Consider the following 13431-nt stretch of genomic DNA (forward strand, 5'->3'; position numbering starts at 1 on the left):
ACTCAACCATAAGTGTACTATATGCTATAGGGAATGGGTTCAAGTCCAACCATGTGCGTCACACATGGCTCGCCTTCTTTGGCAGTTTTGCTTTATGAATCGCACTTGAACTTTCGAGAGGGTCAAGAGATAAAATTCTATTAAGGATAAAATTGACTTATTAAAGGGTCCATCGACTCCCGAAAAATGACACTAGCAAACTTCTCTTGACGAAGTTAACCTCCCCTCAACAACCATGCACGTTCACCTTCTTAGCCACCTGAAAAGGTGTTTCGACTTTGTAAACTTGTTACCTCTCTAGGTACTCGGGCTCTTGGAAGAGTTGAGAGACAAAACCCTCCACTAAGGACAGTAATGACTTGTTGAGGGGTTCGTCGGCTCCTAAGGAACCACACTTCGTAGAATAAAGTCAACCTCCCCTCAACAACCTTATGCAACACGCCAGGTTTGCCTTCTCAGGAAGCTCCCGCTTTGTGAACTCACCCACTGCCTCTTTAGACCACCTATTTAGGCACTTAAGCTCTAAACAAAATTGGGAGACAAAATCTCCCACTAAAGACAATAGCAACCGGTTGAGAGGTTCATTGGAACCACACTAATTCTCAACAAACGATACTTCACAAACTTCTAATAGAGTAAACCTATACGCAACAGTAATCACATTGCTAAACTCATAGTTGCATAATTGTATTATTTTCATTAACTTGAAAAAAAAAACAGATTGACATAACCCACCAAAATTACAATATCCAATCAAAGGTTAAAATGTGGAATAAAGAGTAAATTCAACCTCCAAAACACACAAAAACCTACAAACGGAATACAAGAAGGAAGTCTGTTTGAAAACACTAAAGACCAGACACTAAATTATTTAATTGGTAAAGCAAAAAAGGGAAAAGTGTCTGCAAAGGCAGTTAATCATGATCGAAGCAGCTTGATTCCGAATGAAATGGTGCAAATCATCAGCCCAAACAATGCCAAAAACCCATATTTCCTGCACATCATAATATTGTCATTTTTATTTTTCTATCGAATTAATTCACATTATTCAATTTGATTAATGCAGATCCCATTGATGTCAATTAAAGAATTCTAACTTAAATATGTTAATTCAGTTGATGTAATTGATAGCTCGACCCACATAATTTAAATATATTAAATATTAAATAAAATTATAAAATTAATTAATATTTTTAATAGAATACATGAATTAGAAAAGAAATACGATTCAATCCGCCACCTTAAGTTGATTTGATTAAATTATATTAAACTTTGTTACTTTATTTAAACTAACTTTTAATGTCATCTATAATTTTATGTATCTAATATTTAATTTAGTTGTATTTCTAATTATAACAATTAACATAAAACAATATTTCTTACTTGAATTATTGAATGTAATTAAAATATATTAATTTATTAATTTAAATATTATAATAGAAACTTTTAAATAATAATTAAAAGATTTTTAACACATTCAATATTCAATATAATTTTATTTTATGTAATTAGTATAACATAATATTATTCAAAATAATAAGTAATTAACATAATTAACTCTAATATTATTTAAAAATTTAAAATTCTATTCAAATCTAATACTTTCAATTTGGGGTAAGTCATATGTCACCAATGAATTTAACATATTAATACGTTTATGTTTCTATGACAAGAAATCAATTAAGTAAATATATTAATTTATTACCTAATATATATTTTCGGAAACTTCAATTTAATTTAGTATTTTTCACAAAAATTATTGGTGCAATCAATGTGGCATGGTGGATTAAAAATATGAATTGTTCACAAGTAAAGCGTTTACCGTAAAATTTGTGAGAATTAACCAATAAATGCAGTGAAACAAATTTTAGAGTTGTATTCAAGTAATAAATTTATTCTAAAATTAACTATATAATTATTACAACTTTAATTTTATTTCAAATTTTTAACTAATAATTCTAAATTAAATATTATAATTATTTTTAAATGTAAATTTAGTAATATAATAAAAATAAAATATATTCTTTAAAATTTTTATAAACTACATCCAAATAAACCCTTAAAACTTTAATTGGTATCTAAATTAATTCTCGTGAAAAAGATTTTTAAAAATTCTGGATTAAATTATAGAGTTCTGAAAAGTAAATTTATAATTTTATTATTATACTAACTTCTAAATTTATGGCAACAAAAAAGAAAATCTAATTATTGTAAAAAGTAATTAAGTGCTTAAAGATGGGTTCTAATTAAAATGTAAGCACATATATGAAACATAAGAAATTATATAAATAAAATATAAAGTTCAACTTCAACATCTCAGTTTTCACAGGGAAGGGTCTAATTAGTTCAGTTAAGTCGGTTTTCTGGGTTTTTCTTCTTTTTCTTTTAGTGAATCAATTACAAACAAATACCGAGAAAAGAGATCGAGAAAATGAAATACCCGATAGTGAGACGGTTCTGAGGATCGCCGGTGGAATAGCCGGTGAAGTAAAAATAACGGGTGACGGTGTAGAAAAGACCCAGTGCAGCGGAGACGCAAGGATGCCCCATCCCTCCCAATACTATCAAAATGAAGAACACGGGCATCATCTCCAGCGAGTTCTGGTGCCCTCTCTGTATTTACATTTTATACGCATTCAATTCAACGTATTGACAAACAAATCAAGATCAAAGGCGAAGGCGAAATAAGCAAACCTGAACACAGTTGAAGATTTTGGCATTTTTGTTTTCGGATTCGAGAGCGTAGAGGTTTGGGAAATTGACCTTATACTTCTTGCGAGCTTTCACAACTTGGAACCCCATCCACATGTTGAGGCAGCAGTAAACAACCACCACTATCGCTACATAACCGTATTCCTTTCCCATTATCATCTCCATCTTTTCTCTGCTTTTTTCTTTTCTTCTCTTTTTTGAATTCTTATAACGATTTTTCACTCCAGTCGCCCACTGGGTTTGAATTTAATTTCCATTCTTGACTTGCACGCCCAGTTTATCCGTATACAAAACTACAAAAATTGTCAGAACCGGCCACTTGAATTTTTTTTTATTCTTTGTTTCACTGTAATATAAATAAATAATTCAAAACCAACTATCCAGACGTGGGAAAATTGAGAGGGAATGGAAACCACGGAATTTGTCAAATTGATTCCTTGCTGGACTGGATCCTCCCACCCCAATTTCCCTTTTTTATTTCGTCATTAAAATTATTTGCATAAAAAATTATTTAATAGCATGAAGTCTTACTTAAAATTTTTAAATATGAGGTCAAACTGTATTACCTCATCTCGAATATGGGTTTAATCCTCAAAACATTTATTCTTTTTTTAGTTGTTTAATTTAAATATTTTATATAAAAATAATAAAATGCAAAAACATTATTATATTAACATTCATTGTTTTGTAAAATTGATTTCATGTAATTTTTAAATTAAGTTGATGTTAAATTAATTTGTAGCACACATTATATAAGTATAGCTTAAAGTATTAGTGAAGCTTAATCATCATAATTCATAAAATATTAAAAAACCAGCTGAATATAATTCATAAAATAAAAAATATACAGTAGTTCTTTCTTTCTTTTAAATAAAAAAATAAAAAAAAACACTATTTCATCATCATTACTATCAAGGTTGATGCATAAATAAATCGACTTGGATAAGAATGAAAATAAAAATATAAATTGACCATAATTTTTTTTTTTTTTGTGGGGGAGGTTAAAAACACTCCAATTTTATCGAGTTTTCTGGTTCCAGGCTTCCCGTCGAAAGAACCAAGCTGAACACAAGGGAGTATGACTTTGGAAACAACGAGTCTCACACAACACAAGCAAATGCTTTTAAATACTACATTTAAAGCAAAACGCCAAGGACCTTAGTTTCCTTTATTCACATACTGTCACTGTTCAAGAAGTTAAGCCAGTACACTGCTTAAGGCATGACAGAAATGAACCAAAAAAACAAGTGAACCTCAAATGTTTATTAATACCTGAATCCTATCACTCACTTCTTTAGTAGCATAGCGCTGCATTGTGCCATTATCTTTGATGCCCTGGTAATCGAATCAGTCATGTAGAAATTCTCAACAGCAGCCTTGAACGGTGTCGAGCTTATCTTCTGACTACAGTCCGGACTCAATGAAGGTCCAAAAGCAGCTGGCTCTATCTCATCTGTGTTGAGTAGGTTTGGTGCCACAGTCCTCATCCTGGATCGTATGGCTCCTAACGTATCATAATGTAAACGAATTCCTGCAACCTCAGAGAGTGCTCGAATAATCTTCCAATCATCCCTAGCATCACCCACTGTAGGGACTGCAGGCAATGTTTGCTGAGAGCACCCTTCTGTATTTTCATATGTACCCTCCTTCTCACTGAATGCTGCTGAAGGAAGAATTACATTGGCACGATAGACGCTTTGGTCCCCATGGTGCCCCTGATACACTACAAAAGCATCCGCTGGAACTTTGTCCAAGTTCACATCATCAGCACCCATTAAATACAAGAATTTCGCGGACTCAATGCTGTTGCTGGATTCTGGTACAAGTCCAAGGTCGAGGGCTGCAGCCTGGGCCGCATTGAGAAGTAAAACATTGAATCCATTCCAGTCAGGTCTGATGACATTTCCATTCTTCGCAATGGCTTCAACAGCAGCAAAAATTGCATCTTTGTCGTCCCTCTCAAACAGGCCAGCACCAACAATGATGGCTGGGTTTTTGGCATTTGAGATGGCCGAGCAAAAAGAATGACGACCCTCAGCAATTTCTATAAGTGTTTGTGGGCCAGTACCAAGATGCTGGCAATCATAGTTGAATTCGGTTGGCGGACCAATATAGGCAACTTTAGCATTTGATGCTCGAACTGTTTTACGAATTCTAGCATTTACCATAGCAGCTTCAACCCTTGGCTGAAATTTAACACGAAATTATAAGATTATTAAGCTGAAAATTAACAAGAAATTATATGATCATCATACCTTATACTTGCTATATTCTAAACTCCAATCTATCCGCACTATTCACACACATTTTATTGTTCGGGCAACAGTATCTTTTTTTCTTTACTTGATTAGTGATCTAGCACCCTGTTTATGGCTTAGAATGTCGGGCTATATTGGTATCAAAATTTCCATTCCCTTACACCTTTGGAGCTACTCAGATTTCTCTCAACATTCCTTTTGGCTTCTATTTGGTAAACCCGTATGACTTTAAACCTCAATTCAACGGTTCGTGTCATTCATTGTGTTTTCTTTTCCCCAGAATCACTATACATTTGATTTTAATCATTTTAGTTTATGCCAATAAAGAACTTACTGGACCTTTACTATTTTAGTTTTTTATTGATTTAACAATACTTTATGAGGCTTTAATAAAATTTAAGAGACATCCAAAGAACTAGAACTGTAAGACTAGGATGGCAAATATAGCACTAATATAGTATAGGCGACTAAAGACACCATATACTTAAAAACATATATATCTAACTCCCTTTTACTTTCATAGCAGAAAGAAATACTATTTAAAACTCAATATTATATAAATAGAAGTATAGAGCTAAATTTTTCTATAAACCTACACAAGCCACACAGAAGAAATGATTCAAACCTACAGAAATAATTCAGAGAATGAACCGACAGCATGCATCCAAAAATATTAATTTGATTTAGAAGGAAAATGTAACCCATACAGATAAGTAATTGCTAACCATGCGCAGTGAAATTGGATAAAAGACATTGTGACATTCAGAATGAGCACAGGCAAGAAGCATGCAATATAAGAATTGGGGTTGCTAGAGCATTACCTGGGTACCAACCAAAAGGAATATGTCAGCCTTCTCAAGCCCAGCAATACTGCTATTCATGAGATATCTATATCTTAGATCAGCATTAGGGCTTATGCCAGTTCCTTCGCACCAAACATTGTTTGATCCCATGTTGTTTAACAAATCTTTCAGTGCCATCATGGATTCAGCATCGGAAAGCTTACCGGCAATCCCAACAATTTCCTCTGGTTTAACCTGAAGGGCAACCTCAGCAACAACAGCCAATGCATCACGCCAGCTCACAGCCTTAAAGCGTCCATTAGCATCACGAATCATGGGGTCATTTAGCCTCTGTCTCTTCAACCCATCATAACAGAAACGAGTCTTATCTGATATCCATTCTTCATTTATATCCTACAAAGGTCAATAAAACAGGCAAAAGTTACTTATCTTGTCAAACAGATCAACACTCTGGCTATTAGCAGAACAATTAAGTTCAGTGTTCTTCTAACGGACAAAATCTGATTTAGGCAGGCAAACAGAACATTGAGAAACCTTTTTCTTAATAAAAAAAAGAACAGTTCCTTCTTTTTTTTCTTTTTATTGATAATTATAAACATTTCAATGATTAATGCATGTTACTCAGATAAAAAGGACTGCACCAGTTGGAAAAAATAATCAGCTTTGAAAGTGCAAATTCCCTTCTTAAAATTTTAATCATTGAAACTTCAGAAGTTCATGACAAGAAACCTTAGTTACTTCGAACCTTGCACAAACTGGAAGAGAACATTTAACCATATTACCTAAATGAAACAAACTCTATTAGAAAAGTCCACAATTCCCAATTTCCACATTCTTTAGGGGTAGCAGCAAATTGTGGGATAAATTTGCTAACCAAGCCCTTCTCAGATGTTAACAAGACCATAATAACTCTATCCCATGCAGCCCATGCCACACATTTACAGTCACAACTGGAAAATAAGATGTGTCTAGCTAAAACTACAGCGGAAAATGTACAAAGCAATATCATTAATGTGTTGTTACATATGCCACAGTAATCACAATGACAATTTAAAGCTGGTATAAGTCAATCTTATATTATCACATCTCCTTAAGAACTAAATATAGAGGCTGCTTATCTCATAAACAGAAATAATACAGGTCGTAGAGTTACTGAAGTGATAAGACCAGAACACTTAAAAGTACTAGCACAAAAGCAGTCAACACTCAACAGATAGTTCATTGCTTCACGGGCATCAGACAAAAGATTCCTAGAAATGAGTGTACCATAAGCATCATATGACAATTTACACTTACCTCATTTAAACGCGGAAGGATACGCATAACCTCCGGACCTCTGCTATCAATTCGAATGTTGGATCCAACTGCATCGGTCACATCAATGGTCTCTGTTCCTTTCAACTCCCAGTTTCGGGCCTTAAATGCAAAGGGTTTAGAGGTAAGAGCTCCAACAGGGCAAATATCAATTACATTTCCAGAAAGCTCACTTGTCATAAGCTTTTCAACGTAAGTCCCAATTTCTTCTCCACTACCACGACCCAACATGCCAAGATCCTGAACCCCAGCAACTTCTGTTGCAAACCTGACACACCTGATGAGACCACAAAAAGTTAGTTGCCTCAAGCTCTGACCTATCGAACATAGAACAGAAAGAAAATTGCTTATAGATATTTCTCAAACAAACAAATCCTCAAAAGATCACAACAATTTGGCCCAAAAATGCCTTAAAGAAGAAGCTGCAACTTTTAGCTTAATACTCAAAAAGGAAAAAACACTAGAGAGGCCTTGAAAGACCTATTTATGAATCACAAAGCTTTAGAACTCAGACTGATTTGTGTAATAGAAAAAGTGCATCAGTCTAACATAATGAAGTAAAGCAAAATTCGCAAAGCAAATTGTATAGGCCAACTTAATCACAATCTGATATAAACAATTCTAAGTGTAGGGCAACACATGATTAAAAAGGTAGTGAACACATAAACAAGCAATATCAGTCATTCTTAAGTGGGATTTATTGGAATATAAATTCTCGGCACCTATATGTAGCCATAAATATCTAAAGCTAAAAATTCTCCAATGCATTTGTTTATTTAAAAGAAAATCATCAGTGGAAGCAGTTATCCTTTGGATTCAAATCTTAAAATCTTTGAAAATATAAATAAATAAAGCCGTTGGGAATATTATTAGGTTAATTTCAGACCTAGTACACTGAATGCACCGAGTCATGACAGTCTTCACCAAAGGACCAAGATTCTTGTCAACAACAGATCTCTTCATTTCAGTAAAACGGCCACGATCAGATCCAAATGCCATAGACTGATCCTGGAGATCACATTCTCCACCCTGATCACAAATTGGACAATCCAGTGGATGGTTCATCAGCAAAAACTCCATCACTCCTTCCCGTGCCTTCTTTGCCAATGGCGTATCTGTCTTAATCTTCATTCCTATATTAGAGTCCCAGGAGAATTAGAGAACATAATAATAATAAGAAGAAGAAGATAAATAAAGAATGTACTGGGAAATACCAGAACCAAACCAAAATATAAAACAAAAGGACAGATTTAGATAAAGAGCAGCCTAATTCCGTGAAGGTTAAATTGTTTAAATGAAAAGCACTTTCGACTTGCAAGAGCAGTTTCACACAAGAGCTTAGCATTTCCAAACCCATATTGCTAAAAAGGTAAAATAAAAAAGAAATTTATGCGAATATAAATACTTTAAAAGAGAGAGAATTGGATCATAGTGTAATGAATCGTAGCGTTGTATATTTCTTAACATTAGACAGAACAAATAGCAGCATAAAAATAGCAAGGAAAAGTTGAAGCAAACTAAATAGTATTCAATTAATTTGATACCCAAATCTAAATCACTAAATCCACCTAATTAAGTCACGAATCTGTATATAGGAAATCAAAATCGTTCCTCCGTGAAGGTTAAATCCAAACAAATGAATGAATTTATCTATCCAAAATAAAAGAAAAAAGAAAGGGCAATGAAACGGAAAGGCTCACCAGGAAGGGCAGGCATGGCGCAAGAGGCGACGGGCTTGGGGGATTTTTCAACCTCAACAAGGCACATACGGCAGTTTCCCGCGATCGAAAGTCGGCTATGATAACAAAACCTAGGAATGTCAACTCCAGCGATCTCGCAGGCCTGAAGAACAGTCATGCCCTTAGGGATTTTCACAGGGTATCCATCAACGAACACCTCGAGAGCATCATCTGGGTTGGTGAAGTGGACCCGGGCACCGCCCACAGGTTTCTTAGGCGGAGGCGGAGTGGGCTCCGGCTGCGTTGCTGGTGCGGCAGCTGATGCATCGGGGGATTGGAGGCCAGGTTTGGTGACGATGGGTCGGAATCGAGAGTACTGAGAAGAGAGAACCCTGGAGGTCTTAAGGGTTCTTGAAGCTAACAACCCTAATCCCATTTTTCCAGTACGGTGAGATCTCTTAGCTTCTTTGTTGGAGCTGAGAAAGAGTGGCGACAGATTTCGAGTTTGCACTGAAATGAAATGAAAGGCGTGTGATTCCCACAATTCGGGTTTCAGGTTGACCCGTTTTTCTCCACATGGTCTGCCTTTGGGTTTCCATACGTTATCGTTTTAAATTAAGCTTGTAAAGTAATGCTTTTCTTTCCGAAAATTGTGTCTATTAAGGGTAAATTAGCAATATATTACGGGTACGTTTGGTTCGTTATAATAGAATAGAGTTGTAATAGAATAGAGGCGTAATAGTAATTCAATTATTTGGTTGAATAGAATTGAATAGATGCGTAATAGTATTCTTCTGTTTGGTTGGATGAAATGATGTTGTAATAGCATAAGGAAAAAAATTAAAATGACTAGGATACCCCTTAGTAGAATTTTTTTTAGGTAGATGATTATTGTTATTGTTATTAAATTTTAATAAGATTATTAATATAAATAATAAATAATTTAATCATATTTTAACATAATTATTATTAAATATAATTTAATAAAATATATAATTTAATAAAATTCTTAATATTAAATATTCTTATATGAATTTAATAAAATCATAATATATAATACTATAAAATATAATCTAAAATCATAATTATTAAATATAATTTAATAAAATTCTTAATATTAAATATTCTTAAATGAATTTACTAAAATCATAATATATAATACTATAAAATATAATCTAAAATAATTATTATTAAATATAATTTAATAAAAATATATAATTTAATAAAATTCTTAATATAATTATTCTTATATGAATTTACTAAAATCATAATATATAATACTATAAAATAATATATAATCTACTTTATAATGTATAATACTATAAAAAGTTGAAATTCATTTCTTTATCAATCACCCAAAAAGAAAAGAAAAGAATGTGTTTTTGTGGATTTGATTAATTGATGACTTAATAATTATTATTAAAAAACTCATTTGATTAATATAGTTAAATATCTTCCTTTAAAAAAAACATGATTTGTTTGTAGCATTTTACATCTTTTTTTTGTTTCGTTTGTTGAGATAATTTTATAGTGTTAATTATAATTGAACAAATTAAAAATTAAAAAGAATTAAAAATAAACTCCATCAAACCTGTGAGCCATTCAAACTCCATCAAATTCTATCAGTACAATACTCTTGGAATTCTACAATAACAAACACAATGATACTATTTATTTTGTTACAAGAAAATTGAACAGAAAAGATCTCTCTTGGAAATGAAAATAATTTAGATGTAGATATCCAAACTCCAAATCTACTTGATAACACATAGTACATACTGAAAAAAAAAATCAGGGACTAACTGATCTTTAGGAAGAAGCTTTAGGTAAAGCACATTCTACATTATTGGATTTGTTCCCGCAGCAATATCGGTATATTGAGACATAGATCCATCATCCGTTTGAGCAGATATTTTACAATTTGAACTGCACTTTATATTTACCAAGCTTTATGTATAGAGAAGCTACTAATTCAAAGTTCATTCAATGCTTACTCACAGTCAGCATCAAAGAAACCAGCATCTTTCATCTCTGAGTAGTACACATTCTCTAAATGCATGTCTTCCTCCTGCATTCATTAAAAGATATTTTGGCCATGCTTACATGTTATAAATCTGTGCTAAAAATCAATTAAACAGATGCATTTTTTACCATGAATATGAAAATAAATTATTACCTCAAAAAAATTTGCTAGAAAAGTAATATACAGAAGAGGAACGTAAAAGGTATGGTAGCAAACGATTGTGGCGCTGTACAACCTGTAAATGTGTTTTGTACACCTCTTCAGAAAACCGTTTGAAAAGGAACATAATATACTAATATAAATAATATTTGGATTACAAATTGGCAACAAGCTTGTATTTACCAAAACCCAAAGCTAGCTCCATTTCCAGTTAGTGCACCAAACAGTTCTAGTGCATTCAAGATGAACATGAAGGCAACATATTTGTAGAATGCAGGTCTTGCTGCAGAAGGGCAAAGAAGCAACATATTTGTATATGATTAAGCAACTTACAAAAAGTGTAAGTAACTTAGATGAACATACCAGGTTACCTTTCTCTCCACTTGAAATGGTACATAAACAGTATGGAGCCATAAATAGCAGTCAGCACTAGCCTGTGAACAACCCACAGACCCCATTTTATCTGACGTGGATGTTCGGAGTTGTCAATGAACAAGGGCACACCGAATCCAAATAGGTAAATAGCCTAAAGGAGGGAAAACATACATTGAAATATTAATATCATAATATATAAAGCATCAACAGAGAAATGTTAAAAGAATTCACTACAAGAAAAATACTAAATGGAACAACATCGTGTGTTTTCCATATTAGAAAATGAAAACAATTAAAAAACAAGTATGCACGATCATATTTCAAATTTGAGATTGCTTAAGAAGTTAAAGTAGATCAATGATCTAACTATAGGCCACAAGAATGGTGACTCTGCTATTAATAGTAAAGTTTGCAGGAAGGAAGAACCTGTAATGTTATTCCACCACCATCTGATTCACCAACAATAGATATGCAACTTCCAAGAAAGGTGAAATATTTAAGAATAAAATAAATACCTTGAGAAGTAAGTCCAAAGCAACAATAAGCCCTGAAATAACAAATGTCCGTGTCAAAGCTTGCAACCCACTAGCATGATTTCCTTGCAGTAGAAATGCCAACAAGCTAATTTCCAGGAATAGCATCCCAGAAGTTGTGAACAATGATAAGATATTCCATGCCATTTCCTTTCCAGGAGTGCATTCCCAGGCCTGCATGGAGAAATAAAGTTACTGTCAACTAGAATTATGATCTTCAGGGTTCAATCATATTTCATTAATCTTGATGGCTATGATTTTCCTAAAAACATATAGTTTACTAACCTAACTCATTCATACTATCAAAGGATAAGATGCCCAGCTGCTTAACATAAATCATTTTCAAATAAGCCATGTTAAGCAGAAAACACTATTCGGTAATGATCACTAAGATAGAATTCATATGTGAAAGGATAAAGTAAACAGATTTTCTCTCACTTAAGAAAAAGGGAAAATTGACCATTCAAAATGGTAAATGAGTTAGATGTTAGCTCATGCCACACTAAAAGAGACACAGCTATCGAACGCAAGCTCAAGAAAGAAGGCTTTTACTATACATATTTCCATTCTATTGATCTATATTATTCATTATTGGCTTCTCTGCATTGTTCTTAGATACAACATCAAAGGAGCATCACCTAAAAAACTCATACTAGATAGCTTTCCTGTCCAATAATCTTGTTCTTAAGTTTACAATGCGAAAAAATTGTCGAACAACTTTTGCACCTTGTCTAATGAGACCAAGACACCCAAGTTACATTCCACTAATTTAAGTAGCATTACTTATTGCGTTGTCCCAGACTCACAGAAGCAAGAACAAAAAAGAGTATTTTGGATATCAACTAAAAAAATTTGTGAAGAATTAAAACAAGAAAGTACATTGTTATTTGGATGCAAAATGCCTGACTTATAAGTTGACTAATTAGATTTTGTCTATAACTAATGTCAGATTTTAGCAATTCCTTCATTTAATCAATTATTAATTTTACTTTTCAATATCAGCTAGTCTGTTACAGTAATTTCCATTGCAATTTGCTTTACAATAAAAATAAAAAGCAACCATGTCAAGGAAACAACCATAGTCTAAAAGATCCAATAATCAAATTCAAGAAAAACAACAACTCATTAAAATTAATTAGAGGGGAAAAAACCCACAAACCTGAACGAAACACCAAACAAGGTTGAGCAAGCTAACGAGCCAAAGGCAACCGTAATAAGAAATCATGATATAAGACCTTCCATGAGAGAGCTTTTGAAATTTTTTTTAGCTTGAAAACCCAGAAACAGAACAAAGAGGAGAGAAGGGAAAATTATAACCCAAACGTTAAAGAAGGAAAATCATAAAGAAGGAAAAAATAAAAATTACTGAGGGCAAAAATTGAAAAATGAGAAAAAGAAAGTCAGAACAGAGGGAAGGAATAGCTAAACACTGTTTTTGGAAGGGAATAGAAATCGGCCATTAAGCAGCCAATTTTGGGAATACACACATAATGTAATAAGCCCGAGCGCATTACACCCAACCAAACAGATGATTAGCTGGGGCTCACGGAATAGGGCTGTAATGGCATAACCATT

General features: G+C 33.2%; 2 protein-coding genes and 1 pseudogene across 2 annotated transcripts; all 3 read right to left on the reverse strand.

The window, feature by feature from the left end:
• Positions 1-677: 677 nt before the first annotated feature.
• Positions 678-3124, reverse strand: LOC105801212 (uncharacterized). Its single transcript, XM_012632547.2, has 3 exons — positions 2695-3124; positions 2441-2613; positions 678-994 (listed from the first exon to the last, which is right to left on the reverse strand). Exons 1-3 carry the CDS (start codon positions 2875-2877, stop codon positions 919-921), a joined length of 432 nt encoding a protein of 143 aa, XP_012488001.1. The 5' UTR covers positions 2878-3124; the 3' UTR covers positions 678-918.
• A 723-nt stretch (positions 3125-3847) lies between these two features.
• Positions 3848-9339, reverse strand: LOC105801204 (NADH dehydrogenase [ubiquinone] iron-sulfur protein 1, mitochondrial). The gene is made up of 5 exons (XM_012632539.2): positions 8788-9339; positions 7974-8220; positions 7070-7364; positions 5792-6166; positions 3848-4898 (listed from the first exon to the last, which is right to left on the reverse strand). The coding sequence occupies exons 1-5, from the start codon at positions 9200-9202 to the stop codon at positions 3999-4001; spliced, it is 2232 nt and encodes a 743-aa protein (XP_012487993.1). The 5' UTR covers positions 9203-9339; the 3' UTR covers positions 3848-3998.
• Positions 9340-10337: 998 nt separating this feature from the next.
• LOC105763911 (protein CANDIDATE G-PROTEIN COUPLED RECEPTOR 2-like) lies at positions 10338-13194 on the reverse strand (annotated as a pseudogene).
• Positions 13195-13431: the final 237 nt, after the last annotated feature.

This window comes from Gossypium raimondii, chromosome 7 (genome assembly GCF_025698545.1).
Source record: "Gossypium raimondii isolate GPD5lz chromosome 7, ASM2569854v1, whole genome shotgun sequence".
Classification (NCBI taxonomy): domain Eukaryota; kingdom Viridiplantae; phylum Streptophyta; class Magnoliopsida; order Malvales; family Malvaceae; genus Gossypium; species Gossypium raimondii.

Coding starts and splice junctions, on each gene's coding strand:
- LOC105801212 (XM_012632547.2), bottom strand. CDS start 2,877: ATGGAGATGATAATGGGAAAGGAATACGGTTATGTAGCGATAGTGGTG. Junction 2,614..2,694: donor AAATCTTCAACTGTGTTCAG/GTTTGCTTATTT, acceptor ATGTAAATACAG/AGAGGGCACCAGAACTCGCT. Junction 995..2,440: donor CAGAACCGTCTCACTATCGG/GTATTTCATTTT, acceptor TATGATGTGCAG/GAAATATGGGTTTTTGGCAT.
- LOC105801204 (XM_012632539.2), bottom strand. CDS start 9,202: ATGGGATTAGGGTTGTTAGCTTCAAGAACCCTTAAGACCTCCAGGGTT. Junction 8,221..8,787: donor CGCCATGCCTGCCCTTCCTG/GTGAGCCTTTCC, acceptor ACTCTAATATAG/GAATGAAGATTAAGACAGAT. Junction 6,167..7,069: donor TCCTTCCGCGTTTAAATGAG/GTAAGTGTAAAT, acceptor TGACCTTTGTAG/GATATAAATGAAGAATGGAT.